At 44.4% G+C, this 24,769-nt stretch overlaps 2 protein-coding genes across 2 annotated transcripts in view; one reads left to right on the forward strand and one right to left on the reverse strand.

Moving 5' to 3' along the window:
* The first annotated feature begins 15,971 nt into the window (after window positions 1-15,971).
* LOC109778651 (uncharacterized) lies at window positions 15,972-18,759 on the forward strand. Its single transcript, XM_020337210.4, has 3 exons — window positions 15,972-16,472; window positions 17,326-17,406; window positions 18,068-18,759. Exons 1-3 carry the CDS (start codon window positions 16,304-16,306, stop codon window positions 18,505-18,507), a joined length of 690 nt encoding a protein of 229 aa, XP_020192799.1. The 5' UTR covers window positions 15,972-16,303; the 3' UTR covers window positions 18,508-18,759.
* Window positions 18,760-19,677: 918 nt separating this feature from the next.
* The window catches only part of LOC109778652 (transcription and mRNA export factor ENY2), a 259,142-nt gene continuing 254,050 nt past the window's right edge, over window positions 19,678-24,769 (reverse strand). Inside the window, exons 2-6 of the mRNA XM_020337211.3 lie at window positions 22,021-22,086; window positions 21,782-21,881; window positions 21,371-21,465; window positions 20,518-20,594; window positions 19,678-20,143 (exon numbers count right to left, since the gene is read on the reverse strand). Coding sequence (XP_020192800.1) covers window positions 20,067-20,143; window positions 20,518-20,594; window positions 21,371-21,465; window positions 21,782-21,881; window positions 22,021-22,022 — 351 coding nt within the window. The 5' untranslated portion in view covers window positions 22,023-22,086 and the 3' untranslated portion in view covers window positions 19,678-20,066. The remainder of the gene's footprint in view (window positions 20,144-20,517; window positions 20,595-21,370; window positions 21,466-21,781; window positions 21,882-22,020; window positions 22,087-24,769) is intronic.

Here is a 24,769-nt window from a genome sequence, read left to right on the forward strand (position 1 = left end):
CACGGCGGATTTTATATAAATAAACAACGTCGTGTCAGTCCTGTCATCTATGCGTCCGGAAAGTAGGTGTGCTGCCATGCCAGAATGTGCCTTCTTGTGAGCACAAAAGTTTATTTTACCACTCGGGTCCATCTCAAAAATAAATAAAAGCTTGGGCCTATCTCGAGGCAGTAAACTAGTCCCAAGAAAAAGAAAGAAAACTAGGTACTAGTATAACCAAAATGAGCAACAATAGAGCTACAACTTGGACTATCATACATGAGCCATGAACAACCATGAGGGCATCTCCAATGGGAGACGCTTAAATAGGCGCTTATGGTAAAGATTTTAGGCTAAGCGTCTGTGCTAGAGTCTGCACCTCCAACGCAAGTCGCAAATAACAGGCGCTCCACGAGTTAAAAATGAACAGAAACGTCAAGCGAAAAGGCTGGAGCGCTCGACACCTAATTTTGCTGCGGCGCTAACAAATGAGCGGGATTTGGCTGGGAATAAGACGTAACGGATGGGATTTTGACCCTGGCGTCCCGTCTTAGCGCTCCCGTTGTAGATGCCCTGACTGGGTTGCAGATCATTTTCCGCTATCTGCTTCCTCCATACAGCATATACATTTCATACATGAACCCGCCGTTGTTAAAACATTATTTCGAGAAGTTCATGCACGTGTGGTTATTCAGATAAAACATAGAGAATGTACACGGCTGTATTCCAATATTTCACGCATTATTATTGTTCGTGCATAGTGCTCCGTATAACACAGGGAGGCCGGGCGCCGGGCGGATGGAGGTCGTTCTCCATGAAAAACTGACCCATCACATCGTATCTCCGATCCAAAACCGGGCCGCGCAAGTGGCGTGTGCACCACCATGGCACCGTTTCCCGCTCGGCTCTACGTGGACGTAGTTTATCGTGCCAATCCCATTCGTGATGATCTTTTCCGTTGCCGACAAGTGATACCCGGGGCTGCTAGCTGCAACATGTCACACATCTTTTTCCGAACCTAGAGATCGTCCTGGTATTCATCCATCATGTCGATCTATCGACGTACTGCTCACGATATTTTTTGCGCTATATTTAGTACTCCCTCCGTCATATAATATAAGTGCGTTTTTTACAAATACTCCCTCCGTCATATAATATAAAAACGTTTTTTAAATGCAATAAAAACTCTTATGACGGAGAGAGTATTTCTTAGTTTAGAAAGTTAGAAACTACAAGCAAATATGAAATGGCAGATTTGCCAAAGAAAAAAAATATATCATTTTCGTCTTCATGTACTCCCTTCGTCCCAAAATAAGTGACTCAACTTTGTACTAAAGCTAGTACTTAGTTGAGTGACTTAATTTGGGACGGAGGGAGTATGTTCCAACGGTACGTTTTAGATTTAGATAATTGTGTGCGTTGCAACATGGTATAAATATTTTAATATGCTAGCCCGTGATTTACCAGTCTATATTAATATGATTTCATAAATAATTTGTTTTGCAAACTGACTGTAGCTCATATGGTTAGGTTCTTTGTGGTTGAACCAGCCCAACAGGGTTTCAAGTCCCAGACTTGCACCGGTGCTCTCATTTTCCTGGTTTAATTTTAGGCTTTCTGACAATATTCGTTCAGTGGGAGGAAAGGTTCCCGACGACGGCGAGGTGCCTCTAGTGACTTCGTCAACCTCAAGATGTTGTGTCGGGTATCTCGAATGTGCTCATTTGATAGGGTGGGCGTGTGTGCGTTCATAAGGGTAAGTGTATATGCGTGTATATGAGCATATGCTTTGTACAGTGCTAAAATAACATTTACCAAATCCTGCGCGTGATTACCTACCTAAATAAATTTTGGAATTTTCTTTAATAATCATTTATTTGGTAAGAACTTATTTACGTACCAAATAAAAGTCGATAAAAGGCCTCCAGATGCAACGCAACTCTTCCTCTCTCGCTCTTCTTCCCACTCCATCACAGCCAAGGCCGCACTTCCATCGGCACCGACCATTGTCATCGGGTGCCGCTCCCCCTTTTGCCTGGATCTGGATAATTTGAGGGCCCGTTTGGGAGGAGCACCTTGCACCGACTGCGAGGGAAGATGTGTTGAAGATGGCAAGACTCCGAGAGATCAGCTCATGGTTCTCGAGCCCCGGAGAGGTGGAAGAAGGCGATGGACATTTGCAGATATGCGGCCGATGAGCAGAGGGTTCGGTTCATTCGTGGCAAAGACATGACACTGATGGAGATCATTCTATGGGCGATGGAGTGAAAGACGATGTGGTGTGCTGGCGGCGGTGTTGCCGACGCCAGGACCCCGTACGATGCCAATCTTGATCGAGGAGGATGCGGTGGTGGTGCAAATGCAGAGGGCGGTCAGGGAAGTCGTCCATCTTCCGCGTCGTTCGCCCCGCTTTCCCCCATGCTTCGCAAGGATCCTCGACCTCTCTCGCTCCCTGACTGTGGAGTAGGGGTCTCCCTCGCAGACAACCGCTTTTGGTTGCTGGTTGGGGAGGATTCTGACAGGGGGTGTGGGTGGTGAATTTCCATTGTCGAGTCTCAGTAAGTTTGATTCCCCTTCCAGATATACTAGCAACGAGGAGAATTGTAGCGAGATGGACCTTAAGAATTAGGGTGGTAATATGGAAATTAATTTTGATAGTGTGAACTGTGATGATCTGTTGCTTATGGATTCTGAGTAATTGTGGAGGGAAATTTAAATGAAATCACTGGTGGTTTAATTGTTGAGGAAGCGATGAAATTTGATAATTATCTAGCTATTTATGTTATTTGGACAGAGAATAAGTTTGGTTTTGGGATGGATTATCTTAATTACACCAAAGTTCTAATTATTGATCGTTAGCGGGCATAGAGAAATTTTAGAGGCGTGAGCTTTTGCCACCAATACCTCTGGATATTTCTGTGGGCATGATGGGTGCACCCTTTTCGGTCCTGGGAGGGTTTGGGAAATGGAGGGAGAAATGTATAATGAGAATACACCTTCCAATGCTTTAGGATTTTAGATGATTTGGTCACCCTCTAAAGTGAGAGTTCTTTCCTATCTTGTAGGCTGAGTTAAGGTTTCCCCTTCCTCTGTCGGGAGAGAAAGAAATGGCTAGCAACTATGGGGTGGCAGGGGAAGGGGGAGATTTAACAAAGGAGGGAGAAGCAATTTTCATTACCAAAGAAGGAATCAGGGAAACTTTTTCAATAGAGACCAGATCAATTGTGAAGGGAATGATAGGTTTGAGAACAATACTAGAGAGCATGGACTCGTAGTAAATTGTGTATTCTTTGTGGTTAACAAGATATCATCAACCATTTTTTTCAATGTTCTATTGCTAAGATTTTTGAAGCCTTACTAAAAATGTGCTTTTGATCTACATTCATGCTAATATGAAATAAGTGCTTTGGAAGCTGGATTTTTTTTTCAAAAGACAACAAGAAGTTGGTGATTGTAGGAATTTTAGCTATGTTTTGGACCATTTGGACATGTAGCAGTTATGTGATTTTTGAAAGAAAAGTTTTCAGTGATACCATGAATGTGGTTAAGCTAATCTGTCATTGGATCTCTGTCTAGCCATTTTGTAGATAAAAGAGGAAGATCAAAAGTTGTTGATGGGGCAAAGTTCATAGAACATGTAGCAAGTGAGGTGTATCGAGCTTCGCAAGGTTGGAGTCCAGGTGTTCGTCGGATCCGCGAATGATTCCTCGACTGCGTACCTGTTCCCTGGAAGTTTACATAGTTGTTCATGTCTTTGGAGTCTCCTTATCATGCATCATTTCGGTTTGATCTTTTGTTGGCTAAGCCTCTCTGTTCGACATCTGATGCTTGGCTGAGCTTGAACCTTCGAGTTCAGGTTTGCAAAATATAACATGGAGTTTGAAACTTTAGTTGGTTCGGTAGCTTATAGTTTGGATGTAACGAATCTTATGGTTCTTTAATACAAATTGGAGGGATGGCCCCTCTTTCATTAAAAAAGTCAATAGGTGGAGCAATTAAGACGGTTTTTAAGGAAAACGGTGAAAAATTTAGAGATAAAGGGGGGGATCAAAACGAAGAGAGAGGGGGGGGGAATATACATAAGGTTGGACTAAAGACGAGGTGGACGATAGAACCTTACATTTTTTGTAAAATGTTATTGTCTTGATATTCCCTTGGAGGGCATGGCAAGACGAATGTTTTTCATGGCAATTTATATTGTTTCTTAGATAGACACGCATGACAAACCTGATGAAAACTGAACTGGACGGATTTGTCATGCTTGCTAAAGAAATCCGCGTACAACACAAATTGCCTTGAAAATCGTTCGATTTGCCAATGCCCTCCCCGCGAATGTTCGCTGGTTATTCACATTTTTTAAGTAGAAGATACTTTGTCGAGAAAAAGTAACGTAAGGGCATCTCCAATGTTGACCCTCAAATCAGACACCGTATTCGTCTGCGGACTGATGGGAACCATTTCATGGATAGTGATGCGGGAGCCGGCCATCCAAACCTGTCCCCTAAGACTGCCGACCCATGTACTCAGATTGAAGAGTTACGCCATCATCTTCACCCTCGTCCTCCATGATCATGTTGTGCGTGATCACACAACACTAGTAGAAAAAAGGCCATTTGTCCCGGTTCATAAGGCCCGTCTGTCCCGGTTGGGGAACCGGGACTAAAGGGTCGTTACTAATGCCTAGGCATTTAGTCTCGGTTCTTATACTAACCGGGACAGATGGGCCTCCACGTGGCCGGTGCTGCGAGCCCAGGCAGGAGGCCCTTTAGTCCCGGTTGGTGGCACCAACCAGGACCAATAGGCATCCACGCGTCAGCTGTTCAGGGGCTAGGGTTTTTGTTTTTTTGAAAGGGGGTGGATTTGGGGGTTTTGTATGGTTAATTAAGGTGTTTCATATATTATGTTAGGTAGCTAATTAATTAATAGAGAGAAGTGTCCTCTCTTATCTCCGTGCTTGGTCAACGCTACGTACTATACATAGAGAGGCCCTCGACACGCTAGCTAGTAAGAAAATGAAGGAAACCATTAAGTACAGAAGTTCGTCATGCATACCAAGAGAAGTGATTGAACTCTCCTTCTCCGAGAGATTGGTGGAAAAACAAGTTTTCGTATTATCTATCCGACGCTACTGGCTACATACATATACAATATGTAAGATCTCTTACAATCCCCTAGCATTTGAACTCAACTTCCACATGGTATTCTCCGACTTTATTGATGACGTGGTCAAGAAAGAATCCCGCCAATTCCTCTTGAATTGCTTTCATGCGATCATGTGGTAGGAGCTCATTCCGCATCTGCCACGTCTAATTTGAAGAAGGGGGTTAATACATATATATGAATGAAACTCAACAGAAATGATGGTGTAATAAAATGAAATTGTGAATATTATTGCTTACGCACTTCATATTGTCTTTTAGAGTAGCCCCGCTTATTTTTCAAAGTCGCGTTGTAGATGAACTCGCACACGTAGTATCCACAGTAATCATTCCCTTGTTCCTGCCACAAGCACTTTACGAGAAATAGAGGTCAATCAAACTGATAATGAAGCATTATAAATGGCATTGATGAAAGTAGCTAGAATCAACGGGAGATGCGCGCAACTAGCTAGCTAGTAGTACTTACTTTCGGGTCCTGAAGGGTGGTCAAGCTGGAGGTCCTCAAAACCTTCTGTGATTTCATCCACCATCACCCTAGCATATCTTTCTGGAATCGGGCGGCAGTGAAAAGTTGCGCCAGGTTCAGGAGGTGCAACAGAGCCAACAGCCGCCTTGACTTTCAATTCCATCCACTGCGTCATAAGGTGGCAATGCTGAGACTCCGTGATAGCATCTACGGGGTAGCTAGCAGGAGCCGTGAAGACAGGCTCCTGAAGCAGCTCCGTGGAAGCCACGCTGCTTCTCCGCTGAGATGGCGGGGTAGCTTCGGGTGTAGGTTCGGCAGGTCGCGTGCTGCGAACTGCCTCTCGTTCCTCTAGCGCTTGTACCCTTGCGTGCAGCGCCTGTAGTTGGGTCAACTCATTTTTCTTCTTCCTCTCCTGGCGTTTGTAACCGCCTGCGTCGGGAAATCCAGCCTTCCACGAAAGGGAGCTTGGCGTGCCTCGTGTCCGTCCGGGGTGCTCAGGATTCCCGAGGGCCTCTGTGAGCTCGTCGTTCTCTCTGTCCGGAACGAACGTCCCTTGCTGCGCCTTTTCGATATACTCCTGAAGCTTCTCGATGGGTGTGTTCAGCTGCTCGTCGGTCAAAACGCACTTTCCTGTTACAGGGTCCAATTTTCCCCCAACCCCGAAGAACCAAGTCCTGCAACGGTCTGGCCAGCGTCGTGTCTCTGGTTCGATCCCTTTATCAATGAGGTCATTCTCAGCCTTGTCCCACAACGGCCGGGCTTTCAGGTAGCCACCTGACCCCGTGCGATGGTGATGCTTCTTCTTTGCAGCATTTTTCTTGTTTGTCGCTGACATCTTCGCTGCTCTCTCAGATTTTCATTTTGGTGACAAATTCGGGCCACTGATCTTTGATCTTCTCAAATCGGCCGATGAATTCTGGAGTCTTGTCTTGGTCGACAAACGATGATTTCAGCTCATTCTTCCACCTCCTGAATAGCTCAGCCATCTTCTTAAGAGCATAAACCTTGATCATTGGCTTTTTAACTGGATTCTTCGGATCCTCCTCTGGCGGGAAGGTGAAATTTTCCTGCAGCGTGGTCCAAAGATCAGCTTTCTGCCTATCGCTGACATAAGACACCTGAGAGTCTTTGTCCTTAGGCTTGAACCATTGCTCGATGCTGATCGGGATCATGTCCCTCACTAGAACCCCGCACTGAGCATTAAATTTTTGCTTGGTCCGGAGGGGTTCAATCGGTTGGCCAGCACGATCAATTTCGATGATCGTGTACCTTTCATCCGCGCACAACTTTCTCTTCGGGCCTCGTCTCGTTACCGAAGTGTTGCTCGATCCGGAGGGCTAGAAAAGAAGAAAAAGAAGAGAGTTAATATGTGTACATACCAAAAACAATTAATGCATCAATTAGCTATAGTCAGCACATGCTTAATTAATTAATATATATACCTGGCCGGACTCCGTTCGGTCACCGGAGCTGTCATCACGGTGTCCTTCCCCCTCCATTCGCTCACCGGAGCCGTCATCACGGTGTCCTTCCCCCTCCATTCGCTCACCGGAGCCGTCATCACGGTGTCCTTCCTCCTCCATTGTTTGATCATCGTCGTAGCCTGATTCTTCATCCTGTCTTTCTAGACCATCGGTGCATGTGTCGTTGAGAAACGACAAGACGGCATCACTTCCGTGTGCGATTATCTCCCCCAACACCGCTTGTTTTGCTTCATCTCGGGGGTGCGGATCCATAGTTTCTGCAAATATTTACAACATGGCAATTATTATTCAAACATGACAGATGGATATATTAGTGGCAAACGTTGAACTAGCTAGCTAAGCACAATAAGGAATCATATTAGTGGCATGGCCTCGACGCTTCTCTAGGGTTTGGGGTGGCCTCGGCAACGCTTCAAGGGTTTGGGGTGGCCTCAACAACGCTTCAAGGGTTCGGGGTGGCCTCGACGACAACACTCTTTTAACTTGGTAAATTTGGGTGGCCTCAAGAGAGTTTGTCGATCGGGTAGGGGCGCGACGGGAGGGGGTAGGAGACCGACATCGTTTTTTTCTAGGGTTTGGGTGTCCTCGAGAGTTTTGGTCGAGCGAGAGGGCCGGGGGTGCTCCCGTGGTATAAGTTATCACGGTCGAGAGGGGGTATATATATCGACCGCCCCTCATGTCGAAGTTATCCGGGAGGGGGTTATATCGATAACAATGACATACATACATGGGAAAATAATGTTATCGGGGAGGGGGTATATCGACCCCCCCCCCTCGTGTTGAAGTTATCGGGATAGAAGAGAAGAAGAAAAAATAGAATTTTCTTATTTTTTTTCTTCAATGTAACTTTTGCATATATGAACATACATACATAAATTATACATACATGGAAAAAAATTTCTATGAACAAAAAAACATCATATATGAATATTTTGTATATACATCCATATCCGTCCATCCATCCATTCATACATACATACATGCACAAAAAAATGCTATGAACAAAAACATCAGTAGAATTTTCTTATTTTTTCTTAAATGTAACTTTTTGCACTAGAACTATTTCAAATAATTCCTTTCAAATGCCACAAATTTTTTGAGAAGTCCTCTGATGCCTATAGATCATTTTTATTCAAAAACCCACTTTGGTCATTTGAAAATTTTGAGCACAACTTCCATTTTTCAATTTTGGTCCAATCTTGGCATTGAACTACAACCCTATTTTTCCTTGTTAAAAAAATTCTGAATTTTTTACATCTTGTAGTCCTTCCTACTAAACCCTTAAGTCCAGAAGGGCAGCCCCAATTTCATCTAGCAAGTCCACCAAAAAAATTCATGTAGTTTCTGTCCAGCACTAAATTTTAATAAAACTTGCACTAACAAGTTTTTCCTTTTAACAAACCAACTTGACCATCTTCACCAACATCCAAGGAGACATCATCCTGCCAAGTTTCAAATAAAACAAAGTTCCCTAGCTAGCCCTAGCATTTCATCAAACACCTTGTGGACATGGCTGAAAACATGCAATTCTCTGAAACTTTGCACTGAACCAACTTCACCATCATCACATACATGAAGGTAGGACAGAGGAGAGGGGTGGGAGGGAGGAGGGAGTACCGGCCTGTCCGGCGGGCAGTGGTGCGGCGGCGTTGACGGCAGGGCAGGGGCGTGGCGCAGCGTCGGGGCAGGGCAGGGGCGCGGCGGCGTTGGCCTCGAGGTCGAGGTAGGGGCGCACGGCGGCGGCGTCGGGGGCAGGGTAGGGGCGCGACGGCGTCAGGGCGAGGCAGGGGCGCACAGCGTCGGCGTCGGGGCAGGGCAGGGGCGCACGACGTCGGCGTCGGGGCACGGCAGGGGCGCGGCGGCGTCGGGGCAGGCAGGGCGCGGCGACGGCGTCGGGGCACGGCAGGGGCGCGGCGGCGTCGGGGCAGGCAGGGCGCGGCGACGGCGTCGGGGCACGGCAGGGTCGCGGCGGCGTCGGGGCAGGCAGGGCGCGGCGACGGCGTCGGCGTCGAGGTCCGGCAGCCTGGCGGCGTCGAGGTGTTCGTCGGTGTCGAGGCGTTCGGCGGCAGAGAGGCAGACGAAGAACTGAATGAAAAATTTCACAAGTCCAGCTTATATACACAGAGCATTGGTCCCGGTTCGTGCCTCCAACCGGTACCCATGCCCCCCTTTAGTACCGGTTGGTGGGACGAACCGGGACCAAAGGTCTCTTTTCAACAGTCCAAAGGGCGGGAAGCGGCGGCCTTTGGTCCCGGTTGGTGGAACCAACCGGTACTAAAGGGGGAATTGGTTCCGGTTGGTGGGACGAACCGGTACCAATGCCCACCTTTAGTCCCGGTTGGTACCACCAACCGGGACCAAAGGCCGCGCACAGCGGCGTGGTGGTGGGAGTTTAGTCCCACCTCACTAGTTGAGAGGGCGCGCAGTGGTTTATAAGCCCCCCTGCCGCACCCCTCTCGAGCTCCTCTCTATTGCAGGCTTACGGGCCTAATTGTCACTGCTATGCCAGATGGGCCTACTGGGCCTTCCGCGGGCCTGAATCCTGGCCCATTGATGGGTTTCTAGTCGTATTCAGGCCGTGGTGGCCCAGTAAGTGGCAATTTTTTTATTTTTTCCCAGTTTTTTTGTTTTCTTTTTTGCTTTTTTATTTTGTTTCTACTTACAACAAAATACTTATTTATTTTGTTTTGTTTTGTTTCTACTTATATATTTGCTATTAAAGTTTCTAACAAACAAAGTTCTTTATGAAAATTCTTTTTGCTTTTAATGATTTTGAACAGAAAATACTTTGATAATTTTAGTTGCATCAATTTTATATAATTTTAGTTCCATAAATTTTATAGGTTGCTTATAAAGTTTTGAACAGAAAATACTTTGATAATTTTAGTTTCATAAATTTTATTTATGTTATTAAAGTTTATTTTATTTTGTTTCTACTTATATATTTTTATTAAAGTTTATATTATTTTGTTTCAAATTACTTATTTATTTTATTTTATGATAATTCTTTTTGCTATTAAATTTTCATGCATTTACTGATTATTTTATTCTGTTTCTCTTTCAAAGTATCAGGGTTTCATACGGAAACCCGTCTGTTACAAAAGGATTTCATGTTTTTGAACTTATTTGATCTCCATAGTTTTTCTATGTTCAAAATGCACCATTCAAAGCCACATCATCAATTTTCAACCCTTTCTGACTTCATTTGTTATTTTTCATGCATTTACTGATTTTTTCAGCTATAAGACCCTGAAATTGAAAAGCATTTCAAATGAACTCTGAAAAGGTTAAAAGTTGGCATGGTATCATCATTTCACCCACATAGCATGTTCAAGAAAGTAGAGAGGCTTACGGCAAAAACTGGATGCACTTTGTGTACAAAACGGACAATCTCTTTCGAAGTATCAGGGTTTCATACGGAAACTCGTCTGTTACAAAAGGATTTCATTTTTTTAACTTATTTGAACTCCATAGTTTTTCTATGTTCAAAATTCACCATTCAAAGCCACATCATCAATTTTCAACCCTTTCTGACATCATTTGTTATTTTTCATGCATTTACTGATTTTTCAGCTATAAGACCCTGAAATTGAAAAGCATTTCAAATGAACTCTGAAAAGGTTAAAAGTTGGCATGGTATCATCATTTCACCCACATAGCATGTGCAATAAAGTAGAGAGGCTTACGGCAAAAACTGGATGCACTTCGTGTACAAAATGGACAATCTCTTTCGAAGAATCACGGTTTCATACGGAAACTCGTCTGTTACAAAAGGATTTCATTTTTTTTGAACTTATTTGAACTCCATAGTTTTTCTATGTTCAAAATGCACCATTCAAAGCCACATCATCAATTTTCAACCCTTTCTGACTTCATTTGTTATTTTTCATGCATTTACTGATTTTTCAGCTATAAGACCCTGAAATTGAAAAGCATTTCAAATGAACTCTGAAAAGGTTAAAAGTTGGCATGGTATCATCATTTCACCCACATAGCATGTGCAAGAAAGTAGAGAGGCTTACGGCAAAAACTGGATGCACTTCGTGTACAAAATGGACAATCTCTTTCGAAGAATCAGGGTTTCATACGGAAACTCGTCTGTTACAAAAGGATTTCATTTTTTGAACTTATTTGAACTCCATAGTTTTTCTATGTTCAAAATGCACCATTCAAAGCCACATCATCAATTTTCGACCCTTTCTGACTTCATTTGTTATTTTTCATGCATTTACTGATTTTTTCAGCTATAAGACCCTGAAATTGAAAAGCATTTCAAATGAACTCTGAAAAGGTTAAAAGTTGGCATGGTATCATCATTTCACCCACATAGCATGTTCAAGAAAGTAGAGAGGCTTACGGCAAAAACTGGATGCACTTCGTGTACAAAACGGACAATCTCTTTCGAAGTATCAGGGTTTCATACGGAAACTCGTCTGTTACAAAAGGATTTCATTTTTTTTAACTTAATTGAACTCCATAGTTTTTCTATGTTCAAAATGCACCATTCAAAGCCACATCATCAATTTTCAACCTTTCTGACTTTATTTGTTATTTTTCATGCATTTACTGATTTTTTCCAACTATAAGACCCTGAAATTGAAAAGCATTTCAAATGAACTCTAAAAAGGTTAAAAGTTGGCATGGTATCATCATTTCACCCACATAGCATGTGCAAGAAAGTAGAGAGGCTTACGGCAAAAACTGGATGCACTTCGTGTACAAAAGGACAATCTCTTTCGAAGAATGAGGGTTTCATACGGAAACTCGTCTGTTACAAAAGGATTTCATTTTTTTGAACTTATTTGAACTCCATAGTTTTTCTATGTTCAAAATGCACCATTCAAAGCCACATCATCAATTTTCAACCCTTTCTGACTTCATTTGTTATTTTTCATGCATTTACTGATTTTTTTCAGCTATAAGACCCTGAAATTGAAAAGCATTTCAAATGAACTCTGAAAAGGTTAAAAGTTGGCACGATATCATCATTTCACCCACATAGCATGTGCAAGAAAGTAGAGAGGCTTACGGCAAAAACTGGATGCACTTCGTGTACAAAACGGACAATCTCTTTCGAAGAATCAGGTTTTCATACGGAAACTCGTCTGTTATAAAAGGATTTTATTTTTTTTGAACTTATTTGAACTCCATAGTTTTTCTATGTTCAAAATGCACCATTCAAAGCCACATCATCAATTTTCAACCCTTTCTGACTTCATTTGTTATTTTTCATGCATTTACTGTTTTTTTCAGCTATAAGACCCTGAAATTGAAAAGCACTACAAATGAACATGGATAGATAAGTGACCAAATTAATAGTAGTTCATCATCACGTTAAAACCAAAGTACATACATAGTTCAAATTGAACAACACATAGCTCTACAGAGCATCTAGTTAAACCATACATTGAAACTATGTAAAACCTTTCAATGCAACAACAAATGCGATCATAATCACAACTAAAATAACAATTGATCCGACGACATAATGATACCAAATCTCGGTATGAATGACATATTTTCTAATCTTTCTAATCTTCAACCGCATTGCATCCATCTTGATCTTGTGATCATCGACGACATCCGCAACATGCAACTCCAATATCATCTTCTCCTCCTCAATTTTTTTTCTTCAAGTAATTGTTTTTTTCTTCGACTAAATTTAACCTCTCAACAATAGGGTCGGTTGGAATTTTCGGTTCAACCACCTCCTACATAAATAAAATCTATGTCACGTTGGTCGGCATAATTGTCATAAACAATAAATGAACCAAATAGTTATAAAAAGATAATATATATCACATCCGAATCATAGACAGGACGAGGGCCGGCGGGGGCGGATACCTGAACCATCGCACTATATAATAACAAGGAATAATAAAAGTAATAAAATTAGACAAGTATCTATCTCAAGTAAGAATTTTTTTCTTTCAGAAAGAAGATAAGAACAAGAGGCTCACCACGGTGGTGCCGGCGACGAGATCGGCGCGGGCGATCGACGGCGGTGAAGACGGAGACGGGACGTGACGGACCGCTAAACCTAGAAAAATCTCGGGGAAAATGGAGTTCGGAGGTCGAGTTTCGAGAAAAGAAATATTAACTAGTGTGGCTCGGACATTTCATCGAACACCTCATGTGCATAGGAGGTGAGCTAGAGCACCCAAATGCCCTCCCCTCGCCGGCCAGCAAAAAACAGAGCAGGGTGGAGTGCTCTGCTCGCTGGCGATGGGCTATATATAGGTAAATCATTTGTCCCGGTTCGTGGCTGGAACCGGGACCAATAGTTATGGGCCAGGAGCGAGGCCCATTGGTCCCGGTTTGTTCCTAGAACCGGGACAAATGGGTCCAGACGAACCGGGACCAAAGCCCGCGAGGCCCCGGCCGGCCACCTGGGCTCATGAACCGGGACGAATGCACCCGTTGGTCCCGGTTCGTATAAGAACCGGGACGAATGGGCTGGCCAGGCCCGAACGAAAGCCCATTTTTCTACTAGTGCAACATGCCATCACCTCTCACAAGGTCTCCGGATCCCATTATCTAGTAGGTCGCAGAGTTTCGGGAAGGGCTTGGCATGCGATCGGGGTGGTAGAGTGGCGGCGTCAGCAAGAGCGGGGTTCGGGAGGGGTTTTGGGTGGGTCGGGGTGTCGGAGCCTACGTGGCTGGTGTCGGGGCATGTGAGTCCGCTTTGGAGATGCCCTAACATGAAACACATGTCAAGTTTTGCAAAAAAAACGGAAAAAAAAAAAGAGAACTTCATCTTGGTATCTATCTCTGACTTTTCTTCATCTCGTTATCGGTTCCTCCCGGTCCATTCTCAGGTTTGTCATGTAGAGACAAAAGGTGCTCGTCAGGAACAATATTGTTTTGCGATACCGGCCAATGTGATGGGTCCTAATATTGATTCCACTAGAAAAAAAGTGTATAGATGCTTACTCTTCCAGCACGCACCGTATCCTCGAACTGTTTGCACAGCTGGGCCGGCGCGTACGTGCATGATTGATTGAGGCCTATGGTGCATTCATATATGTCCGTGAATCGGCCGTGGTGCAATTTTATTCCATGGGAATTAACCGTGCGCACGTACATGCCAAAGCCCAGCGACGGCAACAAGGACACCGTGTTCATGAAACGGAAAAAAGTTCAAAATAAACCTTAAAGTTGTAGACGAAAGCTAAATCAAACCCTAAACTTTGAATCCCGAAAATTGACACTCTAAACTTGTAATCCAGGTCTATTTTCGACCCTAGACCTGTTCGGCACACCGGGAATAAAACAATCCCGGCCGGGATAACCAGCTACTCTCACGGACAAGAATTTGGGCCGGCCCACTATAACACAAAAAGAATTCATGAAGTTTAAAAAATGTTCGCACATTTCTAAAATTATTCAGAAGTTAAAATATGTTCCTGTTTTATATTTTCGGCACGAATTCAAATCATTTTGTGTTTTTGAAAACATATTTGTAATTCTGAAATTCTATTCGCATTTAAAAAACTGTTCGCGGTTTCAAAAAAAAACCACACTTGTCGAAAAATTGTTCAGAATTCCAACAGTTTTTCACATGCTATGAAAAATGTTTCGGATTTTCAGAATTGTGTCACATTTTTTTAATAATGTTTTTGGAATTTCATAAATTATGGCGTAAATAATGTTTTTAAAAAATGTTTCGGATTATTGGCTGCTCACTGGACTGGGCCGGCCCACCAGACATAAAGCGAGTTTTTTCCTTATCATGCACCGTAAAAATTATTTCTTTCTTTTTCTTAACGCGCGACGTAATAATTCCAAAAGAGAAACATGTCGTGGAGTCAAACTTGGGACCTGGCAGGGTGTACCTGATTTGGTTAGCCACTACAGCAGATGAATATGACTTACATAATAAGAGGCCGAAAATATTAAATTTGAAACCAAAGAGTCGAACTTTGAAAACCTTTTTTAGGGGAAAATAAGTATTGAAAACGTATTTACTTCTGAAATCTTCGAATATTTTATAAAGTGCGTTTTTGAAAATTTGAAACCAAAGCGAGGTCGTCGTATGCTCCAAACGTGCAGAGATGGCCGGCCGATCGGACACTGACGTGAAAATAACTGCGTACTACGTCCACAGGAATTGAAGGACGACAACTCAGCAGTCGCGAGCACCCACGCGGCACACGCGGAGTACACGCACAGGCGACTGACTCACTGACTGACTGGTACTCTGGCTCAGCTGGATGGAGAGTTTGAATCCAGCTCGGTGGGAAATTCTTGCGCTATTTGTCCCTCCCTGCTGCTGAACCGGATTGAAGAAAACAACTCGTGGTGCCATGCCCCAACGGCCCAACCCCAAGAGCGAGTCACGCATGTCTCGCCAACACAACACTCTCCCGCCCTGCATGCCGTGTCCAAAGCCATATCATAGGTGGACATGGTAGTCAATTGCGTGCCCGCACTCCAACCTGTTCCGTCCGTGCCGCTCCAAAATGTCAAAGTCTCGCCCCTGTCGCCGTACCCGTACGCCCAGTAGATAGATAGATAGGCACTACGGATTTTTTCTCAACCTCGCTTTCTCTCGAATCGCCTAACCGCTCCTCTCCCAGCTCCATTTTCTAAACATCTCCGATTTCTCGTCACAAGAAGGAAGACGTCACGTTGGCACACGGAAGACCTTGTTTAAGAATCCGAATGGCAAAAATTCCACGGCGGATATTCTATAAACAAACAACGTCGTGTCGTGTCAGTCCTGTCGCGTCACCTATGCGCTCATAAACTCTTTCTTTTACCACCCGGGTCCATGTCAAAAATAAATAGTAAAAAGCTTGGGCCGCACGATTATTCTACCATCTCTCTCGAGGCAGCAGAAAAAGTCTCTGATTTTTCTCTCGCGAAGCGGTACAGTATTAACTGCGAGCGATCGTCCGGCACTGCCAGGCACGCCGCTTCATCAGCCTTCCTTCCCTCTCTCTCCCCCTCCCCCGTTTCGCGCCGTCCACATCCCGAGACGCAAGCATGGCTGCCGCTGCTTCTGCTCCGATGCCGCCGCACTATTTCCAGTAAACAACAATACCCACTCCCCACCCGTGTACGTACCATTCGCCCGTCCCCCCAAGAACTCGTGCTCCCTCCCTCCCCAATCCCCATCCTCCCTCCACTTGCCGCACACACGGGGGTGGTCTATTGTCCGTCGAGACTCTCTGTTTGGGTTCCAAGAAGTGTGCGCGGGGGAGACGCCGGAGATGGGTTCCTGCGCGTCGGTCCACAAGGAGGACGTCGAGCTGCCCAAGAAGCAGCAGCTGCTCGCCCCCTCGCCGCCGTCCAAGGACGGCACCCCCGTCGGCGACGTCCTCGTCGACCTCAAGCGCAAGATCGAGGGGTTCGGCCCTGGCGGCAGGACCCCTGACTCCGGTATGTACGGCGCTTCATCTTTCTTTCACCGAGACGCCGTCCATTCCGATTCTTGCTTGCTTCGTCAGTTATCAGTCGCGGGTTAGATTAATCTGTAATCTTTATCTTCCACGGCGGAAGGAGCAGATTGGTGGTCGGTTCTTTATCTTTATGTGGAGGAAAGGCTGCTTTTTGGGAAGTACTTTTTCTTCATTAATTAATTTATTGTTCGTGTCTGCTCTGCATTCATGGCCAAGGAGGCGTTGCGGTTCTGGTAATCCCTTCTGTAAACAATCAATCTGGTTGATTGTTTCAGAATTTCAGTAGGTAGTGATGATCTATTCGTCTCAACAGACAGCGACTTTTATCAGCGCAGACTGGTTCTGAATTCAACTGCACCTCAGGATTCAGCGGCTACCGAAATCCTTTTTGTGAAAAATTCTTGTCATAACTTATTTATCCAGTTCTTGAAAAATTCAGGCACTTGCCCAAATCAGGATGCTCTGTCGCTGCAACCATGGAAAGACTATCTGGTTCCTTTGTTATTTTCGTGGCCAGATTCTTAGGGGGACACAGTTTCGTCCTTAGTTGCAGCAGCTTAGAATTCCCAATTTAAAGTTTCAGTCTTGTGTGTCTCTCCCTGTCGCCCCAAATCAGGAGCTTGCTTCGTTGTTGCTGGGTTTTGGCTCTAATATTGCTTTATCTGAAATCAAGTGCCAGCCTTGACTTCTGAATCATCATCAAATAAGTGTGCAAGCCAGTGGTTCTGCGACGATGTTTCTATCAAATTTTAATGCGGTCCAATCATATTTCTGCCTAACCGAATCCGATAATTCTTTTAAGAAGAGCAGAGCTAACAGAACCCAATTTGCAGGTAGCAAGGATGAGATGTTCTTCGAGTCTCAACCGTGGTTAGATTCCGACTGTGAGGACGACTTCTACAGCATAAATGGAGGTAATCACAGAAATAGACACATTTATCTACCCACTGTATAAGAGGATTCCATTCTAGCGCTCGAGTATTATATACTCCCATTCTTGTGTGCAATTATGCTCCCTCTCCATACCGATGTTTCTCTTGTGCCAGTGGATTGGTTCATGCTGTTCCTTTTTTAGGCTGTTCTGTCATTAATATTATATATCTGTAGCATGCTAGCATGTGGCTTGTTTCCTCCGTCTGTTTGTTTAGGCCCAATTGCATGTTCTCTGATTGATATGATGATGAACTGCTGATGTAGCTTTCATTTGTCGCACTAGAATCCGAGGGGCTTATTTTAGGCGCCGATTGCTTCTTGAGACAAAAAGGTTGAGGGCCTTTGATTTTGATCTAGTCTTTTGGCACTATCATGCTTGTTGGCATCTAAACAGTTATGAGCTGCAGTTAGCTACCCCATCCCATGTGGCTCCTTCATTTTATATAGCTAATGCCAAATCTTGAGAATATAAGACAATCATGCCTGCCTTTTGTGACACCCTCAGGAGTTTAATAGTGGATAACTAGATCTTCAACTACCAGATCATGTGATAGTTTCAAGTCTCCAGCCCCTGCAACACGCTTAACCATAAGATTTTCGATAAAGCGCTTAACCATAAGATATGTTCTTCATGCTATGCAGATTTCACTCCGTCCCGCGGCAGCACTCCGGTCCATCAACCCAGGGCGCAGACCGTGATGAGCAACGTGTTTCTACCTGATAACGCCGCGCAGAGCCCCAACTCATCGGAGGCTTCTCCGACCGGACGGAGAAAATTAGCCGACCTCCTGCAGGAGGCGACGCGAAACGACACCGGAGAGAGCGCCGCAGCCGCCACCGGAGAGTCAGACGGCAGCAAGAGCGGACAGCAGGGTCCGCAGCCCGGCGCCGTGGCAGCTGGGAAGTCTGTGTCAGAGCCCAGCTCCGGCTGCAGCACGGAGCCGACGCCGGTGAGGGAGGCTAGGAGCCGGAAAGAGCGGGCCTGGTACTCCGGCCGCTGCTGCCTGCCGACCTTCGTCCACAGCCTGGCTCTAGACGACGAGGGGCGGCAGAAGACCGGCCCTGGCCCCTGCGCCGTCTGAGATAGGGTCGACGGCGCGGCGTCTCCGAGCTGTATCTACTACGATATACCACCACTACTACTACCTGAACCTGATCAGCCCCTGAATCGAGCTACTGTAAAGATGGTGAGAGCGCTGAGAGTGCCATATATATATATAAATATGCTTGTAATAATCAAGCGAATAGTCCACTCCGGGGAGTTCATGTGCTGAACCCTACCTAGCTCGACAAAATGCTTCGGCCTGTGCATATCTTTAATCTCCTTGCCTGCCTCTGATCTGAGCCTGAGTGATCTCTCTCCATGGATATGTTTTTCAGTTGCCAGCAGTTGGCCAGAAAGAAAATGGCATGATTGATGCCTCTGTTCAGAATTACTTGTCGCAGAAATGGATGTATCCAGATGTATTTTAGTTCTAGATACATCCATTTTCGAGATAAGTAATTTCGAACGGAGGGAGTAGTACCTACCATGCCATGTTCTCCAGGGGTTCACTGTGTGTGATTGGTGGGGTTTGTGGCAACTTGATGATGGGTGCTGGACAAGTGGATTTCGCCTGTGTCCAGGGTGCCAATTGTCCGGTGGCCTTTTGCCTTTTTTCCATTGGCGATTCGGCGCGGATCACGGCGGAATCCGTGGTTTGCAGCGGTGCCACGGATGGAGCCGGATTCGTGCTGCTTTTTGGTCGAACTTTGTGACAAGGACGCGTTAACTGCCCATGATGTGTGGGTCATCATGCACCACTGCCTTTTTTTTTTGCGATGGTGCACCACTGCCTTTTGATGTGCATGGAACAGTACGTTGGTCTTATATGCAAACCTCTGACCAGAGTGTGTGTGTGAGAGAGAGAGAGAGCAACACAAACCTAAATTAAGGGCCAGCCAGCACAGCAAACAAATATCCAGCAAAAAAATATCTGATTTCTGAACCCATCTTTCAGAGGTTCCAGTGAGCCCCCAAAAAAGTTGTCGACGACAAATAAGATCGATTTTGGCAGCACAAACAAATATCAACAGCCAAACAGCACAACAAACAAATATCAACACACAGTTGAATCGACAGCCAAGCAGCGCAGCGAAAAAATATCTTCTTTCACCCCTATTGTGAAATCTTTCGGAGGTTCGAAAGGACCGGACAAACTTATCGTCGGCAAACAAAATCAATTTTGGCGGCACATACATGTAACAATCAATAAAGCAGCACACAGAAAATACTAGTATCAGATAAGGCCTTCACAACACAATGACAAAAGTGGCGTCTGTTCTTGTTGGTCCCTCATGAGGATCACTCAATCAGGTTTGACATGAGACACGCGAGTAGTACCACCAGACGCATTGATTCTGAGTTCTCTAATTAAGATTACCAAGTGGCATCGAAGCGACCGCGCAATGTAGCGCTACAAATACAGTGTGGTGATGGTACAGTCAGAGAACAGGGCCAACCACATGCCTGACCAGGAAACACGTCCACAGCACCAGATCCGTTTTATGTCGATATTTGCTGCTTCTCTGAAGTGTTACACGTTCAAGATCGATGCTTCAAGCTTCCTACACGCGCCTTCCGATCGGCGTGATTCATGGGCTACCAAAGCGAGGAAGACATGAGAAAGGATCGGATGCGTTGCAGCAGCTCTGCCTTCACCGCATCGGGCACCGAGGCTGTTTCAGAAGCAGGACAAAATGATAATCGTGCAACAAGAACCAACCCAAATGAAAGAAACATTTGCTTAGGGCTGTTATTGACAAAAAGTGCACAAATCTATGGCAAACATAGGAGGCGAGAAGCAGGTGCGAAAAAAGAACATTCTCCAAAATTTTGTCCCAGATCCTGTTACAGTAAGGAAGCAATCAACTTTGGAGTTTAGGCACTGCTTTTTCCCTTGCTTGACACTTATGGAAAGATGGACATATACAAGCCATGGTTATATTATTTCATAACAATCCTTCCAACTCGTATCTAATGTGCACTGGAACTAAGTAACATACCTCTTGCAACCAGAAATAAATTAACTGGACAAATGAAAATCACTGACCTCTTCCTTTTGGAGTAATAACATGAATAAGATCATCTAATGTTACATTATTTCTTCCCTTTTTCCTTGCATAAGCCCTAGAGAGAAAAATAAGATTAGTCAACGATGACGACGGGGAATGATAGCTTTTAAATTCTCAAGGGAAAAACCATTGGCATCTTGAGTCCAGGCAAATGGAGTGTGCAATACAACAAAAATTTCAGAATGCTCAAATATGACAGCTTGAGGCAGCAGACAGGTTAGTGATAAACTGCAAGTTGGTTGCCAAGGCTCAAGAGATTTCAGTGATATAGAATTAGTCTGGAGATGATTCTGCAGAAACATAACAGTTGAAGTGGTCCTGTGCGACAGAGTTAAGAAACTCTTCATAATACTTGACGAATGTGCAGAAAGTATGTCTTAAAGCGCACATGCTGCTTTTGTTACTTGTAGCTCTGGAATTTTTGTACTAAAACAAAACATTTAACTCATTGCAAATGTTATAGAGACTGGTACTGGTTTAAACTGTAGTAAACACCTACTAAAGCCATGCATTTGCTCATCGATCAGAAAGTGGTATGCCTGCAGTTAAGTTTGCTTTACGAGAAATCAAGAGAAATGTATGCTATTTTTCTTTGGTCATAACTAACCTAGTAAACAGGATAGAAACTCTGCATTGTTGTGAGTTTAAAAACATGTTTATTTTCGAAGGGGGGCAGGTTTTCTATTCGAATGAAACCCTACAGCAATGTTAACTGATTGCTATGCAACATTGGACAGGAAACGACAGATATAATTCATTCTTCAGAGTTGTTAGCCATAGTAAAAAACATGCCAGACATTATACTGGACTTTGATGGATGAGGAGCCAAACCTGCAGAGAGCCTTCATGTCATCCCTCCAGCCGCACTCGACGAGCCGCTCCCGGAGAAGCTCCATCAGCCTCTCCTTCTCGCCGCTCTCCACCAACTTGAGAAACCAAAAACCCACCTCACTGTTACCACACCCAATGAAAGTAGAAGCAAAAAAACACAACCCTAAGACCATCCACTGTTCCTTCTTGAAAAACCTTATCCCCTCTTCCTATCAAACCCTAACCAAATCGGATCGAAAGTTTCACCCACCCGTATGGCACCGGCAGCTGCCGGCAAACCTAACACACACTTATAGCACGCCAGTAACCCTAATCCCGAGAGAGAAGGAAAAGGAAGGACAGCCGGTCCGCGACCGCAGATTTGCTGCGCCGCGGGGGCAGGGGCGGTGGGGGCAAGCGAGCAGGCGGTACCTTGAGGTTGATGATATCTCCGAGAGAAGCCTCCTTCCCTTGCTCCTCCTCCTCGTCCTCCTCCTGGTCCGGCGTCGGCGGCCGGTTAATCGACGACCTCCTGCCAAAAAAATAAAAAAGAACGCAGATTCTTGAGAAATAGCAACACCGCCGGACTGGATGACACACGGGTACGATTGCATGAGGGTTAATCGCAGGATGCGCGGAAGAACAGGAAGAGGATCGATTAGCTCGCTTACATGCTTGGATTGGAGAGCGCCTCTGGCTTCCTGCTTCGTCTCGCGGGTTCCTGAATCCTGTCTCCTCTTCTGCTTCGGACGTCGTCTGACCGGCTCGGCTATGTTTTTTTTTCTTTTTTTGCTCTGTTCCTATCGGAGCCGACTGCCGGGTCGAGTTGCTGGGCCGCTTCTTGCGATGCAGAGTGTCGGCCCGAGCCTTTTTTTGTTGAGAAAAGTGTTGGCCCGAGTAGCAGACGCTGTTGGACACTGTCTTGGGCTTTTCTCTGGGAGCAAACAAGGGGAAAATCCGATTTTTTTTTTCTTTGCAGTTAGAAGCATATTCGATCAAATAACCTTTTTTTTTCGAGAAAAGCTTCCGATCAATTCATCAAACATCAAGGTTAGAAATTACATCCATGTACAAGCATGGTCGTCCTTTATTAGGATGTACTATTAAACCAAAGCTGCGTCTGGAAAGTGATAACGCTTGTGATCTCTTTCCTTTTTCTATTGGTTAAGGAATGTTAATAATGAAATAACTGATAGAGCTGCCAATGGGTTCCATGTCCCTCTTGGTTTCCATTCTCATTGGACGTTTTGACTTAGTAGCTATGTGATTTTCACTTCGATCCACGTACTTTATTTCTTCTTTCGCACTTCCTTTCGTCTATATTCTTCGGGGCAACGAGGACTATAAGTACTGGAACCTAAGGCGCTTCATCGTCATCGCCCCTCCCTCATTGAAGTCGGCAGACCTTGTTAGCAGACAATCGATAAGTCGTCGTGCTAAGGCCCTAAAGGACCAGCACACCAGAACAACAACGTCACCGACGAAGAGAAGCTTAGATCATAATGATCCAATTGGAGGACACACAAACACAAACAAATCAAGACCGGATCCAACTAGATCCACCGACGACAACCGCCAACTGAATCTTGCAAGATCCACCGGAGACACACCTACACACACCCTCCAACGACGCTAGGCGGACCGCCGAGACGGTGCTAGGCGAGGAGAATCTTATTCCATCTTTAGGGAGCCGCCACCGCCCTCGTCTTCCTGAGCAGGACACAAACCCTAAACAACTAAAAAAACGCCTAAAATGGAGCATGAGCCCTTCCACCGACAAGGGTTTGGTCCACCACGCCTCCATGGCCCCACATGAGACGAGGCAGATCGGCAATGGTGCCGACGCGAGGCAGAGAAACCCTAGATTTGGAGACTCGCTCATGGGAGGAAAGGACGAAAAATGTTTCGCGTATCCGGTCAAATAACCTCTTAATCTTAATAACTTTTTAAAAACAACTGTACCTAGAAATTTAAAATACTAGCAATATAAAACGGTTTGGCTTGCACTTTGAAGTAAATATAAAAAATCAACATCAACTACCTTCTAGATTTGTTTTTATATAGTTTAGGTGTGGCACTTACAAAAGGTTGTTTTTTTGCTACGTGGAATGAATATGCTAGTAATAGAGGAGGAAAGAAAATACCATTAGACTTGTTTTATACTCCCTCCGTTTTTATTTACTTTGCATATTAGCTTTGTCTCGAGTCAAACTTTCTAAACTTTGACCACGTTCATAAAAAAAGATTAACATCCACAATTCCAAAACATTACCATTAGAATCATCAGTCATATATTTTTATACCATATATATTTTTATTGTGAAAGTTTATATTGTTTTTAATAAACTTGGTCAAACTTTATAAAGTTTGAATTAGGGCAAGGCTAAATATGCGGAGTAAATAAAAACGGAGGGAGTATTTTTTATAAGAGAATGTAAATTTTGGTCAGTTGCCATGTCATCTTTATTGTTTGTGTCACAATATCAAAGTCATCTACGTAATCACTCCCAACTAAACAAAACTACATAACCACTCTATGGGTTTTGTACCAATTTAATGCAAATTAGCCCTATCTTTGCTTGAAAGTGCATTGGGTTGGAGGTGCTAATTCATAGTTAAGACTGTCCCATGGCAAAGATAATAATAAATATCAAAACAAACTTGGTCATGCTGCTTGTGTCTGTTTCCATCATTCAACATGTTCTACTCTCATTTCTTAATAAAAAAGGTAGGTTAATTATAACAAACAAGCGAGACTCTTTGGGAATTCCTTTGTATGTTCGAGCATCCATGACATTTGCTTGTCGTGAGGACTTTGTTGGCTGTGTGCATTTTAGTTATGCAGAGGCCGGGTGTAATGCTTAAACCTTTTAAGTAATAAAGCGCCCCTTTTTGAAAAAAAAATCCATGGCATGAAAATGAACCCTTTTTCAATACTTTAGGTTTGTACACATTGCTCGACGTTAACATATGGAATGAACATGATTCATATCTACACCATTTTGTGACATACCCGAGGGGAAGGTGGTGATTGAGGATGGGCATGTTGGTTCAAGAAAGAAGGTGAGCCAGAGCAATGGCGAAGTGGAGGTTCTATCTGAGTCATAAACTGAACAACGGTGTATGTTTTGAAGGCGTGAAATTGCCTATGTGGTTCTTTTAATTGGTTGTATGTCCTTGCTTTCGTGCAGAAGAAGCCGTGGTATCAATTGAGTGGGTTAATATGTGAAGGCAACATCACACTCAACATTAGATAGTCGGGAGTGATTTTGGAAAAGAAATGGATTGGTGCCACTTTTTGATACATATCACACATGAAATAAAAAAGTGTGATAACATGCACATGAGCTTTCTACATTGTGTATAGTTTGATGGTTAGCCATGAGTCGACTAATTAACCATCTCCTAAATGATTGAAAC

The sequence above is a fragment of the Aegilops tauschii genome, chromosome 3, assembly GCF_002575655.3.
Source record: "Aegilops tauschii subsp. strangulata cultivar AL8/78 chromosome 3, Aet v6.0, whole genome shotgun sequence".
Lineage (NCBI taxonomy): Eukaryota > Viridiplantae > Streptophyta > Magnoliopsida > Poales > Poaceae > Aegilops > Aegilops tauschii.

Coding starts and splice junctions, on each gene's coding strand:
- LOC109778651 (XM_020337210.4), top strand. CDS start 16,304: ATGGGTTCCTGCGCGTCGGTCCACAAGGAGGACGTCGAGCTGCCCAAG. Junction 16,473..17,325: donor CGGCAGGACCCCTGACTCCG/GTATGTACGGCG, acceptor CCCAATTTGCAG/GTAGCAAGGATGAGATGTTC. Junction 17,407..18,067: donor CTTCTACAGCATAAATGGAG/GTAATCACAGAA, acceptor CATGCTATGCAG/ATTTCACTCCGTCCCGCGGC.